The sequence below is a fragment of the Choloepus didactylus genome, chromosome 5 (assembly GCF_015220235.1).
Source record: "Choloepus didactylus isolate mChoDid1 chromosome 5, mChoDid1.pri, whole genome shotgun sequence".
NCBI classification, from domain to species: Eukaryota; Metazoa; Chordata; class Mammalia; order Pilosa; family Megalonychidae; genus Choloepus; species Choloepus didactylus.
Genome location: NC_051311.1, coordinates 153,187,918 through 153,204,084, shown reverse-complemented (window position 1 = coordinate 153,204,084; position 16,167 = coordinate 153,187,918). Strand labels below are relative to the sequence as shown.

The following is a 16,167-nucleotide window of genomic DNA, read 5'->3' as shown; positions in this document are numbered from 1 at the left end:
TCTTGGCATTTGTTTTACTTGATAGGTTTCTTTTAGGATATGTAGAATTATTCAAAGACTAATCTGTAATTTGTCAGATCTACAGCTTGGTGGCGTACACTTTCTCTAACCAGCTGATGATGGTGTCCGCAAGTCACCTATTCCCCTAAAGTCAGTTCTCCCCAACTTTGTCTTTGTGGTGTGTGGGGATCTGATTCTTGTGGGGTTCAACTGGTGCACCAAGTTTCGGTGTGTTGTTGGTGCTGTCCACCCTAAATGTGGGGTGTGTGTCTGAGCAGTTAGGGAGGGAGGACAGCTTTAATAATCAAACCTCCTAGGCGTTCCTGTAGAGTTAAGGCTGCTGCAAGAGTCTCAACCTTCATTTCAGTCTCGCCACAGATTGTCTCTGGCACTGACCGACAAGTCCTTGGTATTGGCAGGATTTCTGAGTGGGTCCCTCTTCCAAGCCGTGTCCTTCTAGGGCCTCTGCTGAGGGAAGGCTGTGCTATGTCACAAGTGTGCGCCATTCCTCAAGGGAAGTTCTGGACCGCTGGGCCATGTAGAGGAGTGTTCCCAGCCTGCTGTAAGGATGGCTGAATGGGGCGTGTTAATTTCCCCCTTTTCACACAGCTCTGCCTTCCCAGCTCCAGGACAATTAGCTGTGGGTGTGCGAAAGGCTATTGTCCATGCCTGATATTGTGGCATGTGCATGTATTGCTGGAAACACTTCATGTCACACTGGGTTTTTTGGTGCAGCTCTGGGCTGTGGCACCTGTGCTGGGCAGGAGTGTTCCCAGCCTGTTAGGAAGATGGTTGCAAGGGATGTGTTTTTTTTTCCCCTTTTGGCTCACCTCTGCCTTCCTCACTCTGAGACGATTAGTGGCAGTGTGCGAAAGGCTATCTTCCATGCCAGATATTGAAGCGTTTGCACAGCCCATTCCTGCCACACTACACTGTGTGGTTCTCGCTGCCGTATCTGCAGCTGCTTTTGGGTTTTTTAAAAAAGAACTAGTCCACCTCCAAACGCCAACCCACGGTTTCCCTACACCGTAGTGTGGCTGCCAGATATTCAGCCAGCTTATTCACTCGTTTCAGATCGCAGACTCCTGGTTTCACCAAGTGTACAGTCCCTGTGGATTTAGCAGACCTTGTCCAGCTGGTGCATCGCTGGAACTGGTGTTCTGGGTCACTTTCTGGCTTTTATCTAGTATTTTTCACGGAGGTGTTTTTTTGCCCTGTCTCTCCTAGCTGCCATCTTAGGTTCTCCTCTATTGAGTAGATTAATGCAATGTTTGTAATATTATTATAATTAGTTATATAAATGGATTCATATCATTAAATGACATTATCATGGTAGAGTCTTCCCCTCTGCTTACATAAAATCTGCAAGTGCCTTTTTATGGTACTAAGAGGTATATGTGCCACCTAAGCACTCAAAGCAGTGAATTGCCATAATCCAACAGGAACAGTTGGGGCAAAACAGAGACAAGAAGCCAGAGGTTCCACCAAGACCAGCTTCTGTTGTCCTGCGGATAGGCCGGGGTGGAACTGCCATCTGCAATACACTTACAGTCTCAGGAGCGCCTTGTAGAAGGGCCTCGTGAAGAAAGCGTCGAGAAGGTACTGGTGGATCAGAGCCAGGCCTAGGATACGCCCACTGAACCTGAACCTGAAACACAGACAAGGCAGAAAAATCTAAGGGCAGGTGGGGATTTACATGGTTAAATACTTTAATTTGTATTTTTATCTGATGTGTGTCTTTAAAGTATTCATCTGAAGCCCTTTAAGGAATTTGCCAATTGATGACCAGGGGAGGAGGCCATTTCTCCTTATTCTTCACCAGAAACAATGCCATGTGCTTGGTAAGTGCTGAAGTACCTCCCTCAAGTACCAGATGAGGGTCATTTTGCCAGAATCCTTTTTTCAGACCTGGGAGAATGAAGACCAAGGGGAGGAAAGCCCTGGTGAAGGGGATTCAGGAACCATAAATAAATAGCCTACATTGAACCTGAGGAAGACCTGAACCCAAGGTCTAGGAGAATTCTGGACAGTGCAGCCTTATCCATTTAGGCATTCCTTAAATATTGTCCCTAATGTGGGCCAGACACCGTGCTGGGAGGTATAGAGTTTGAGTATGAATAACAGAGCAGTTGTGCTCACAGTTGAGTGGGGAAGTTATATGGAGTCACAATGTGGAAAGAGAAACCAAGAAAGCATCTCTAGTGATGCTGGTCACATACAAAGAACAAGGGTGAAAAGTGGTTACCTCCAGATGGAAGGGTCTTATCTGATTTAATTCCTCATGGGGGCAATTAGCTTCCCAGAAATTGTGCTGGTAACTTGCTTAGCTGGTTGAGTGCTGGTTCTCCCTGCAGCTTGATCCTGTCTTTGGCTCTAAAGCATCTTCTTGCCTGCCTGTCAGCACTCCGTGGTAACCCCATCCATCTCTCACACTTACCTCCATAAATGGGTCTCTCCACTTTCCTCCTATTTAAGTCTTCACCTAAGCATGGACTTGCCATGACTTTTCTTAGGTCTTTCCCTTTAGAATTTTCAGCTAACCCATCTCCACTGCCTTTAGAGGTTATTTTATGCTTCAAAAGATTCCCTACCCTGTAATTGCTAAACACTTGTTAAAATGGATAGAGTATCTGATTCCATCCAATAAGCAGAATTATAAATAACAACACTTTCAATTGGCATTCTTGAAGTAGTGGAATCTTTTTCCGTGAAATGATACCCATATTACTGACTCTGAAGAGACTAGAGGCAATGAGAATGTCAGCAAAGTTCTATGGGAGCTCATGGATGGGAGGCCTGTGGGACAATCAAGAGCATTTAAGCGTTCTTGAGGCCCGGGTGCTCAACCAGTGCTTTACCCCTCAGTGTTCTTTCCTGACCATCCCAACAACTGACCACCCCAAGAGAGGTCTTGCCTGGTTCCCAGCCATGGCCACCACAATCCTGTGTATAAAACCATGGTTCACCACTGCCCCAAGACTGGCTCACCCTGACTGGCTTCTAAGGTATTAAAACTGATGCTCTAACATGATGGTAGAGTTGTGGCCATCCAGGTGTAGATGACTGAGGCATCCAAACTGAGAAGCAGGCAAATGCCAGCACAGAGAGGTGACTCCTCACCTAGAGGTGGCCTTAAGGGTCCAGAACAGAGAATTGGTGACCTAGGCAGGGTGGGGTGGAGGGGGAGTAAGTATGCACAGCTATGGAAGACAGGAAATAGATGAAAGCATTAAACAAGAGTACTATTTTGAAGTCTATATTAAAAAATTGAATATCTGGATGAATTCCACATTTTCTAGCAAAATATAATTATTAATTATTCAAACCTACTAAAGAAGAAGTAGAAAATTTAAATAGATCAATAATCATAGTGCAAACTGAGAAGGTTGAGGAAAAAGTACTATTTCCGAAGTTGATGCTGGGATTGGGTATATATTTTTTAAACACAGGGTAGATAATCTCCCTGATATTTAAATCATTCCAGAAATCAGAAAAGGGTGGAAAACGGCTTAATTCATAATAATAAGCTAGCATAACCACAAAATGGAACCTGACAAAGATAGCACAAAAAGAAAACTAAGGACATCTCACTCACACACCAAAAAGTCCTAAACAAAATGCAAGAGAATTTAACCTACCACATTCATTCCCAGAACAATACAAAGTGATTAAGGATGTTTGATTTTAGTAATCTAAAGACAATTTAATATTATGAATTATATTATTAAAAGTAATTATAAGGTAAAAAGAGAAAATTTATATGACTTTTTTTTTGTTAGTAGCTGTAAAGGTACTTGATAATATCCATCATCAATTTCTGTCAAAAACCAAAAACTACTCAAACAACTCTGTAGTAAACCAGGAATAGAAGAATCCTTCCTTAACACATACATCTACCTAAGCATTCTAACAGTTAAAATATAGAAGGCTGCTGGTTCTCACTAGTCTTCGCAAGGGTCCCTCAATTGTAGTCACTGCAGCTAATTATAAATGGCAAATTAGAAACAGATCAGAAATAACTTTTATTATTTTATGTTGGCTCCCAACAACCATTCCTATTAATTAGAAATATTTTGACTCAAGTAACCTCCAACCAGCTGAAGCCAACAGCGGTAATCAATCATAAGGTCATGGCAGTGCCTCGCTGAATTCAGGGTCAGGAATGCAGTTGGGCCTCAGGAACACAAGGGCCCTGTCTCTCCCCGTGACTCCTCTCTATATACCTGCTCCTTCCTTCTCTCCCACTGCCAACCCCTCCCAGGTTTTACATCCTGGAGTCCAAGCACCTAGAGAAACCAACTTGACTCTCTCTGACCTAGGTCCAAATTCCTAGCAAAATTTCCTGATTGTCCCAAATGAGGTTGGATGGCTCAACCAGGACCACAGGAGCAGGGTCTGGGGAGGAAATGTCAGAGTCTGGGGCCTCACTCAGCACTGTGCAAGCGGGACCGCTGTTGCCTGCCTCTCAGCCAGTCACTAGCAGCCAGGGGATAGGACCAGATGGAGTGCGGCAAGGAAGTCGTTGCTAGCCCAGGAGAGTGCAGCGCAGACCACCGATAAAGCACTGTAATTGTTCATTTGCTTTGAATGGGGCAAACCAGAACACGGAATTGCTAAAGACAAAATTATACTGTTTTCACAGGCTGATGTGGGCAGCTAGCAGGCTAGATGTTTTTTCGTAGCTATGTAAGCAAGCTCTGGCTTTACGTAAACATAGACAGGATGGCTATTAGCCAGCCCAATATATGCAGCAAAATACATGCCAGAAAGATGAACTATGATTGTATAAAGCACAATTCAGGGACTGTACAGTTCAAATCCAAAGCAATAGCTCAAAAAGCATAGATTAGAACAGAAAATTTTTGACGAATTGCCATGGCATACAAATGAGAAAACCCCTTCTAGTAATTGTGTACTTTCTTTACCTCTCTTATTTATCTCACTTAGCCTGAACAACTACTTGCGGGAAAATTGATTCTACTTGCTGTTAAAATAGGTTACAGATATGCAGGAATTAGGAGACATAAGAAAATAATGTTCTTTAGTCTCTGGATGGTCTAAAATAGTGTGTCCAATAAATAGTGTGCCCACATGCATAGTATTAAGATAAGTGAAGAAACCATCCAGATCATTTAAGAAAAAAAAAAAGCAAAGTTTCTGTTTAGATCTAACTAACTTGGTATAAAGACTTGTTAAGAAAAATTAAAATAAGAAGACTCTACAGAAGTGGCCAATCTCCCCTGCTAGTGTGCACGGGTAACTCTGATAGCCAGGCCCCAGCTTTTCCAGTTTGAGAGCCCCATGTGTGGACTTGCAGGGTGTCCCTCTCTCCTCTCTGGGAGTCCCGGAGCCTCATCTGGACTTGTGGGTCCGTCCTGCTCCTGGGGCATGGCCCTGCACCCCTCTTTTTTCTGGGCTGCCAGTCTTGAAGCCAGGCTTGCACTCAGCTTCTGTCATCTCAGCCTGTGTTCCCAGCACATTGCTGAGGTGGGTGACGTGCCCCGGCCCCAGGCCTCAGGCTGCTGCTCAGTATCAGCAACTCCAAGCGGCCGGTGCTGGCTGTGATCTTGCAGGTAGGAAGATGGCTGCTCCGCTTTGTCCTGCTCCGGGAGTGGGTCCTCACAGCAGAGCTGCTTGGACCCTGCGAGTTTCAGGGAAGGATTTTTCAGTCTCCTCACTGTCCTGTAATCCCTAGGGTGGCAAGGTCTTAATGGGTTTAGGGAGCAGCTACTAGCACTCATTCTCATCTAAGCCCCAGGCTTTGGTGCCCGCCCTGGCTCCCTAGTGCCCTTCTTCTGCTTCTCTTGGGCCGTATCATACCTCAGGGCCCCAGATCCTTTCTGTTAGTTCCCCCCTTGCAAGTACAACAGACTTGCCCATATGTGTCTGAATTCCAACAATCGGCATGGTTCAACTTCTCCTCCCTCTCCAGGTAAATCCACAGATGCAAATGCACATGACATGGAGGGGGCGAGGGGAAGAGGGGACAAGGCAGGGTGCTTGATAGCACCCCAACCAGCATGTGTAGACCCACGTGCCAGCTCTGCCAAGCCTGGTCCCGCAGGAGCCTTCTCTCCAGCCAACAAACTGATGGGTCCCCCCAGCCCAAGGAGGGATGTGGCACATGGATGGCTCAGGACCGTGCTCCCCGGGCTAGTAATCCTCAAGTAGGGGAAGGAAAGAGTCTGGCCCTCTGGCTCTGGCCTGGGTATAGTTTGAAAAGTCCCCCAGCTGGCTCTGATATGCCATCACAAGAGGTAGTCCTGGCTTTTAAAACACATAAATCACATTTGTTCCACTTATTTATTTACTGATAAGGGATGTGTTTCCACCTTTGGACCTAAGATATGACAAGATAATCCGTACAGCAAGCTACACAAGGACCCCACATTTGACAGAAAAAAAAGTCCTCTCTATTGAAAGTCGGTCAAATGCTGGCCTCATCAGCTAGAAGGCATGCTTTGTTTGCATTCAGGGGTAGGAATGGGGGCACCTCATGATTAGATATTTTACCCTAACCCTAATGACGCTGTAGTTTGTGGAAACGTCCCTTGGACTCTGCTAGTTGTTTTCAAATCCTAAGTTCTTTCGTATCCGTGGTTTTTGGTGTCATGACCCCTCCTCTGCCCCCACCATAGCAAAATAACAGAATTGGGTATATTTTTTGCCATAAAGAAAACATAAGCAACATAGAAAATACCAAGTAAAAATCCGTTGATTCTATCACCCAGAGGTTACCATGGAGGGACTCCCCTTCTGAGCATCTGTTGGTGAGAGCACAGACACATTTATGTAAATTATGCAAATGACATTACGGCACACGCGTTCCTTTGCAACTTCCACTTCTCATTTCACTATACAGCATGTAGACTCTCGGATACCTGTGGGTATAGGTTATCATCATCCTTTCACTAAGCTGTAAAGTATTTCATTTTATGAATGTTTTATACTTATGTCTAACACTCTCCCACCAATGGAGAGCTAAGTAGTTATCATTTGACCAGACTGTTCTTAGTTACTGGGGGAAGGCCGGTCTCCAGAACACACTCAGCGTGCAGCTCCGCGACCGTCCGAGAACTCTTGAAATGGACCCTCTCCCAGTGTCCTCATCCACACCTCACCAGATGTCTGCAAACTGAACTTCATTTGCCTCTGATGAAAATAACCATAGACATTTTGACCTTTTATAGAGACATTGAAGGTGATTATGGCAGGAGATCTGAAAGCAGCCAGAGTTCTTGGCAAGGATTTATCTCTGCTCTATCTGGGTTTTGCACATTATGTTGAGAGTTCAAAAGGCAGTGGAGTTTCACACATTTCCAGCAGATCTTCCCATGTGATTTAAAGGCCCAACAGATACTGCCCCCGCTCCCCCCACCCCCGCCCAGTATATTCCTGTTTGTGGATTTGATTCCTCTTTGGGCTGTTTGCCAATGAGCCAAGGAAGGCAGTGTGGTGTGGAGAACACCGCAGGCTCTGACATCAGGCAGCCTTGGTTTGAATCTTCTGATTGTGTGACTCGGGCAAGCTGCTTAACATATATGAGTCTCGGTTTACTCTCCAGCAAGCTGAAGACTACAATGGTGCCTACAGTATAGGATAATTACTAATTTGCACAGGTACTACTGACAGTTCACCTGGATGTTTATAAATACTATCTGAAGAGTGCTATTCTCTTACACCAGGCTAAGCCCCTAGGCCTAAACACAGATCCAGACGAGGGGGTAAAATGTGGATGGGACCAGCTGTCACAGTGCTGGAAACCTCGGCCCTGCTTATAGAGGGCATTCATTGATCACAGCACCTGGCACAGGTAAGAGCTCATCCAAGACTTGGTGAATTGAATTACATTGAAAAGGATCATTTGTTTTCATCCTAGTGGAGCACAACTACACATTACTGAAAATTTCTGAAACATCACACACCATCTGAAGACTGTTAAACTGGCTAATTCCTCAAATTTTCAATATCAGTACAGGAAGATGATCAGAAAGGCCAGACTGCAGAGGAGAGTTTAGATGATTGAATCAATGTATGGAAAGGCGTGACAAATGTTTTATACCAAGAGGCTGCAATTATTGGTTTCTCTCTCCCTTTTTTCCCCTCTTCGTTCTCTAGTGAAACTTTGCATAGGAACATGTTTTGGCAGGAATTAGTATATAATGGTTTCACATTGTACTTTTCAATGGATTCCTTAAATAAAAGCTATTTGTTTAATAGCAAAAAATGCATTTGAGAAGTTTGGCAGAAAGATTTCTCATCTGCAGGCAAGTATGAATGGAAGGGTTAGCAAGATGGTTTGCCAAGACAAGAAAAAAAAAGACCCAAAAATACTCTGGAAGGAACATTTTGGATAGTCAAACAAAACACCTTTAATAGGCTTCTAGTTAATCACCGTATATGAGAGTGATATAAAAATAGAATAAACCCCTCAGTTCAGTGCCCGAGGCAATATGTTAAGTATAGCATTTCTGCTATAGTGTTACTGGCAGTTCGAGTCCCTGGGATTAAACGCAGATTCCTAATCATCATCTCAAGATGCCTCCTGGTTTGGGTGTCCTTCTCAGGCTCTTCACCTTGACCTATAAGCCTCCATCTCTCTCTGCTTGGCTCCTGGCTTCTGGATGTTTTGGTACATCACAGCTCAGCATGACAGACATTGCCTACACCACTATCAGCCTTGAGAGATGCAAATCTGGCCGTGTATCCTGGCCTTCCTGCCTGGAGAGGGGACTAGAAGCATACTGGAGAGCCCTAAAGAGGCTGGACAATTGGTGGCATAATGTGCTTGGTTGATGCTGCTTTGGATGGGGAGATTGGTGGTGGTGATGGTGGTGGGTGGTTGAGACATGCAGGAACACCTGGCAGGACACTGAGGTCTGCTCGTAACCCTGCACACAGTCTGCAGATGATGAAGGCACTACCAAATGCCATGGCACTTTCTAGGGCACAAACATCTATCAGAACTAGCACTGCACTGGCTAAACAAGGGGGCTTAAAAACATTTTGCCTAGGCAATGAATGAGGCTAGAGGACTGCTAAAACTGCACCAACTCTGAAGGCCTCCGGGATCCCATCACAGATGCCTACCTCCAAGAAAGTGACTGGGACAGTGACTACACCCTCCTGTCTCCATTGCCTATCGCCTGCAGATGGCAGCCAGCTGGCTCGTGTCAATTGAGTTTGAGAGAGGAATCTTGCTAAAGCAAACTTGTTTTCCATTCCTGCTACTTCCTGGATCTTCCCAAATCACTACTTCCTTGACAATGGACCAGGATCTGCAGGAGCTAAGTTCCTTTAAGAGGTCCTTTGAGGTCCTCAAAAGAATAGAGCAGGGGTTCTCAACCTTGGCACTACTGATGTTTTGGGCCAGAGTCGTCTTTGTTGTGGAGGCTGTCCTAGACATTGTAGGGTATTCTGCAGCATCCTGGCCTCTACCCACTGGAGATCAGTAGCACAGCACCTGCCCACCCCCAGCTGTGAAAACCAAAAATATCATCTCCAGACATTGCCAAATAAAGGTCCCCTGGGACCATTTCTTGAGAACCACTGGAATAGCTCATAGAACATGGGAGAAAGATATCTGAGTAGACAATTATATTGTCCTAACTGACCCACTGAAACCATTCACCTCTCCCCAAAACATGAGGAAGGCTGTCTGGATCCCCTGGGGCCATGGAGGTCAGAAAATGGCTCCACCTACGGCCGTCTGGGTAGCCTTTCACCATCCCCTGGCATTCTAAGCATGACTTCCTCCTCCAACAAATATCATTTTAGTCTCCCACTCAGAATTTGGGTTTCCCATGCAGAAGGAATGAGAGGGAAGAGGGATTTCTCCCTAAGGGAAATAGACTGTGCAAGTATGTCATCCTTTCTGAGAGCTCTGCTTGAAGAAAAGGGGCACGCCTCTTGGAAAATGAGCATTCCAAGCTGGGGGAGAGCAACTCTCAAGGTGGGAAATGTATGGGGTGTCTAAGCAACATCAAAGGGACCAGTGGGGTTGGAACCCAGAGAAGGAAGGGGAGAATGGTAGAACATGAGTTTGGAGAGAGACCCGCAGGAGAGATCACGCAGGGCTTCTTAGGCCATGATAAGAAGGAATTTGGATTTTATTTATTGGGATAAATGGGAAACCATTGGAAGGTTCAAATAGGATCTGTGATATGTTAAAATGATCCCTTTGGATGCTGGGTGGAGACAGGTGAAGTTGGCAAGAGTAGACTCAGGGAGGCCAATTTAGAGGCTACTGCAGTAATCTAGAGGGAAGATGATGGTGGTGGCTTCCACTAGGGGTGGTGACAGTGGAGGCAAAGAGAAGAGGACAGATTCGGGATGTATTTTTATGGTACAGCCAAAGGGATTTGCTTATGGATTGGATGGGAAGTATGAGAAAAAGAGGAACCAAGGACAGTCCATGGTTTTGAGTCAGAACAATTGTGTAAATTGTGGTGCCGCTTACTGAGATGGGAAATATGAGAAGAGAAGGTTTGGGGGTGAAAGTTGAGCATCTTTCAGACATTAAATATCCCAGGAGATGCTGAGTAGGCAGTTGCACCTGTGAGCCAGTACTTCAGGGAACAGGTCAAGGCTGCAGATGTGAAGGTGGAAGTTGGCAGGATGTAGAGGACACTTAAAGCCATGCAGCTAGATGGAATCCCCAAGGACTTGAGTGTAGATGGAGGGGCAGACCAAGGCTGAGCCCTAAGCTATGCAGTGTCCAGGGATCTGGAAGATGAGGTGGTGGCAATAAAGTAAACAGAAGAAACAGGCAGTGAGGTAGGAGAGGAAACGAGGGACATGGAGATGGTGTTTCAGGAAAGAGGAAGAGATCAAATCTGTCAAGTGTTTTTGAGATCAAGTACTAGGAGGACAGAGTTGATGACCCCAATGAGAACTGTTTCAGTGTGGTGGAGGGGATCAAAGGCTGACTGGAGAGAAAGGGAGAGGAGTAAAGGGGAAAGTGAGTGCAGAAAACTCTTTCTAGGAATGTTCCTTTAAATGGTAGTGGTGAATTGGGTGGAGGAGGGTGTGACATCAAAGGAGTTTTTTTGTTTTTGTTTTTTAAATGTGAGAGAACCCAGAGGAGGGAGACTAAGCCAGTTTGGGAGGAATTAAATCTGGGGAGGCTTCCTGGAGGATGTGGCATCTGACGTGAGTCTTAAAGAATGAATAGAAGAAATCAGTCTGCTCAAGAAGACGGAAAGACTTTCCCAGCACATAAAATATATGAGGAAAGAGGCAGGAAGTAGGATGGAACGTGCTTAGAGCAACATGTGATTTCCATTACTGGAGCGTAAATTGTGAAGAGGGGCAAGATGTGGGATCAGGCTGCATGAAGAGAGAAGAAGCAGAGAGATCCTAGAAGGTCTTAATTTTCATTCCAACAAATTCATCCCTGAAGCTGTAGAAGATGGAGAGCCATTAAAGGGCTTAAGCAAAGGAGAGACATACTAGGTTTGGCACTTTAGGTAAATCAATTTACAGCCATGTGGAGGGTAGAACTGAGAAGCGAGGGGCAGACTGAAGGGTATTACATATGTTCAGGTGATAGTGAGTAATGTTTTGGCAGTAAAATTGGCAGAATGGGGAGCTTGATTATGTGAACAGCAGCAGAAGAGAAGGGTGACAGGTAGAAGTGGCTCAGTGAGGGAGAGGAGGACATGCTAAGTTGGAGGAGGGTCATGACGGAGATGTGTAGTAGGTATTTGAATAAAAGAGTCTGAAGCTCACCAGAGAGGTCAAGGCTGAAAATATATATTTATAATTCATATTCTGACATGGAAAGACTTTCATAAAACATCCATCTATCCAACCATCATAAGATAGCATGGAAGGACTTAAGACAAAATATTAACAGCATTTATTTTGGGCTTCGGGTTTCAAGTAGGAGTCCAAAGCTACTGCAATGAAGTGTTCATTAAGATAAGGGGTGATAATATGTCACTGGGTTTGTCATGGTAAGAGAAGTTTTTACCACAAAACTTCTGATGAGCACAGAAATCAGATTTCAGTAGGGGGAGGAGTGAACAAGGCAAAGGAGCCATTGGCAGGGAGTGAGTGTAAAGTGTTAAGATGGACAAGGAAGGGACAGCTGCTGGGGCAAGGTCATGGATACAGAAACCTAAGTGATGGGTCTGCTTGAATGGGAGGAGGGAGTCTTCAGGGACTGGGTTAGGGTTGGGCAGGTGTTTGTAGTTGGGGTGGGAAATTGAGGTGATCACCTCAGTGTTTCAAAGTAAAGAAGTTGGTAGGAGAGAGATTTCTGGACAGTGAAATGGAAAATCACAAGTAAAGGGACTTGTGAGCTTTGCACTAGAATCTTCTGAGGTCAGAGATCGTGGTTTAGAGTTATACCAGTTCTCAAGATGATTTCATGCTCTCTATGTGCTAGAGATAAAGCTGAGGCATTGACTATGGGAGAGTAGATTATGATATTGGTCCACAGTAGCATTCTGCCCATCAGATAGAGTGCAATCATGGCATTGGGATAGGGTTGGGAACCGTGCGTGCAGGGGAAGGGGGCAACAGGGAGGCCTTCTGGGGTGGAGGAGACTGTGCCCAACTAGGAGGATACAGAGAGTCAAAGTGTGAATGAACTTAGGGAGCAGGCTGGGAGGGCACAGTATGTGAGAAAACTGGATGGAAAGTGATTGGTAGTGGACTTGTAGAGTTTACAGTTCCTGATAGGGTGCAGTTCTGGGTAATAATGAGGTGGGAAGTGTTGGCTAGAGTAAAATGTAGGTCAAGGCCATTGGGGGAGGTAAGTTCCATCTATTCACAACACCCACCTTTATTCAGATAATTTTGGGGAATGTGTCAAGTATTCCCTCCCCCACACCCCCACAAATCGTTTAAATATTGCAGATACCAGGGCATGGTTTATATTTGTTTTTCATAGTTTGCCTGTTTGCGGAATCAGTTTTGCAAATTAGCTGAGAAAAAACTTGAAGTTTTCTTCATTTGCTTTGAAAGAGACTCTGCTAACATAACATAATGACAGTATATTATCTTCTGATTGCTAGTTAGCAACGGAAATGAATGTCTGGCCCTGATGCCTGCCAAGTCCCCCCCATTCATATCCCCCCTGCAGGGTGCAGAGGAGCGGGAGACAGGACTGCTCATTCCTCACAGTGTGGGCCAAATGCACAACTTCCTGTTAGAGAAAACTCTTCTGGAAGTATTTTATGCAGACTATAACATACCCCATGACAATATGTAGATTACAAATATCTTATGCTTAGCACCCATTTGTCTTGAAAAATCCCATTCAAATGGAAAGACAGTCCAACAGTGAAGGTGATCATTTGAAAATGTCAATATTTTTTTGACCTATCATTCTGGTTAGCCTGGGTTAATTATCAAATGTGTCAGGAATATTTTGACACATTATGACTGGCTTGAGTTAATGTGGAAAGATGCTGAGAAATGAAGGTCTAGGTAAATAGACATTATCATAAATATAGAGAATATGGCCCCTCATCTTTTATTCCCAGTGTGTTCAAATATGTCCAGATATGTCATCACTACAACCTTGGTCAGAAAATAGTAATAGTAATAATAAAGACCCACAGATGCTTTCAGTGACCTCTAATGGGTATTATACTTTTAATCTCCAGGCATTCTTTATTGGGAGGGTTCTAATATCTTGTTTTGCCAATACAATGGAAGCTCCTACCTGAGATTATATCTACAAATCACAAAAAGGATGTGTATATTCATTAATTTAGTCAAATCATTGGACTATTTGTTGGACACAATCAACCAAAGAAGTCAGTTGGTGGATCCAAATAGCACAGCTCTTAGTTTAACTTTGAAGAGAAAGCTCTTTGGAAGCCACTTAATTTTCTAGCTCTTTTACTGTTGTTTGAGCCTCACTCATTAATTCTTCCAAGTTGACTCCTTCAAGATATACTTTATGAGTTCAGGCAAACTGTTAAAATTTTATTCCCTTCAGTTTTCCTGTTTGCCTTGAAGGGAATAACACTGATTTTTCTACTTATAGGCCTCTGGGGGCTGCAGGAATTGGTGAGTTATCTCTAAAAACATGGTTCAGAATGAGATGTAATAATGCATTACTAAAATTGGAGGCTTTTGTAATAAAAGGTGTGAGAATGGGTACCTGTGTTGGTTAATTTTATGTGTCAACTTGGCTAGGTTATGGTGATCAGTTGTTTGGTCACACACTGGCTTGGATGTTACTGGGAAGACATTTTGTAGATGGGATTAGCATCTACAATCAGTTGACTTTAAGGAGATTACCCTCAATTATATGGGTGGGCTTCATCCAATCAGCTGGAAAAAGAAATTCTGCCTCAAGATTGCAATATTACCTTTACCAGAATATCCAGTCTGCCTACAGATCTTGGACTTGCTGGCCTCCAAACTCGTGCGAGCCAACTCCTTAAAATAAATCATCTATATGGTATACATGTACCTAGATAGATCCCATTGGTTCTGTTTCCCTGGAGTACTCTGACTAATACAGAACCCAACCAAAAGTCTACCCCTCCTACTTGGTTCTCTGGAACTCTTCTTACTAAGCATAATCTCATGCAGTTTGTAACTTGATCCACTTTCATACATTTAATCTCATGCAAGAGGGGAATGTATTTAATTTTAGAATGAGACATGGAGTCTGGCTTCATGCTCTGAATTATATAGGAAATTTGACCAATAAAGGCTGCTTGTCTGGATAACTAACATGCTCTGAAACCTGCTATACCCTCATTTGACCAGGCAACCCAGGAAGGTGGAGGTTTAGAAGGACTTGATTTGAGCCACATAGACCAGGGAAGGCAAAAACAACAATGTCATGGTGCTCAAGGCAGAACCCGTAGGTCTTACTGACCTCTTCAGTATTACGTCCCACTCCTGCCTGTGCCTCATTGAGCAATGCATGGTATTTTGCTTAATCTCAGAGTCTGGCTAAACAATAATCAACTTGAAGTAAGTAAAGCACTCTTAGGTATTTCATTCATTCAACAAATAACAATGAAGTACCTCCCTCTGTGAGGCTCTGAGCTAGTTGCTGGTATATCTAGTGAACATGACAGACAAGACCTCCAGCTCCCATGAAACGTACAGTCTCATGACACCGTGCTTCAGGAAAATATGAGAATTATTTAAATCCTACCTAAAGCTCAGCTATAATGGCATTTGATAATTTTCATGATTGGCAAAATAATAATGGTCTGACAACATCAAGTTCCCGAGCTAAACAAAGGTTTATGTACGGATACAGCTGGGATACCAGGAATACTTGAAGGTGTTTAAATAATGGCTTGGAATTAATTGCATTAACGGAGGGGAAATATGGAATGCATGGGACAAATGATATAATAAACAACTTGATATTGAGCTTTGGGACTATGTTCCAAGTAGCTTTGTTGCCTTGAAGATATATCTACTAATGATATTTTTCTTTAGATAATGGAATTAGCTCATATTCTTTGAGATTAGGATCTACAGAGAAGGTCTCTGGGAGCCTGGATAGCTAGGGGAAGCCAATTTTGGAGTCTTGCCCTTTGCACGCCCAAAGATCCGAGGCAGTCATCTGGCTGTTCCCAGCCCAGGCTGGGCGATCTATCACCTGGATTATATCACATACCTTCCTAGAAGTTTAGACTGATTCCCATTTATATTCCTCAACAATACTCCTGATCTTATATTGAAACATCTCTACCAATCATCCCCTTTCTCAGCTGCTGTGATGACTCGGATACCCAGGATCCTATTCTCAACTTGATGATAGAGTAAAATTCCTAACCCACATTGCTATCCCCGGTCCACCTCTGCCAATGCCATTTTCAACACTTTTCTCAGAAAGCTCTTAATTTAAAAAAAACAAAAAACAAAAAAAATTGCAGATAGTTTACAGTGGCCCCAACCATCTAGTCATTCCAGTTTCTGTTGCTGTCAAACTCTTCATTTTTCCCACTCCTCTGAATATAAATTTCCAAAAAAACCTTTACATTTTTACATAAGTTATAGTTTTTAAAACCTCTCCCAATATAATAAAAAGTCTTGAAGACAAGATGTTGTTGACTTTGTTAATTCAATTTGCTATTTCAACAAATTAAAAAATGAACACAATTTCATGAAATCGCATCTTTCAGAGACTTAAACAATAGTACTCATTTCTTTAATTTTTATACTTAGAAAGAGTCA

The 16,167-nt window shown here is 43.7% G+C and overlaps 1 protein-coding gene across 3 annotated transcripts in view; it reads right to left on the bottom strand.

Annotated features, from left to right (window-relative positions):
• The window catches only part of HECW1 (HECT, C2 and WW domain containing E3 ubiquitin protein ligase 1), a 402,469-nt gene that overhangs the window by 21,210 nt on the left and 365,092 nt on the right, over nt 1-16,167 (bottom strand). For all 3 annotated transcript variants that reach the window (XM_037837142.1, XM_037837143.1, XM_037837144.1), the window contains one exon: nt 1,550-1,648. In XM_037837142.1, coding sequence (XP_037693070.1) covers nt 1,550-1,648 — 99 coding nt within the window. The remainder of the gene's footprint in view (nt 1-1,549; nt 1,649-16,167) is intronic.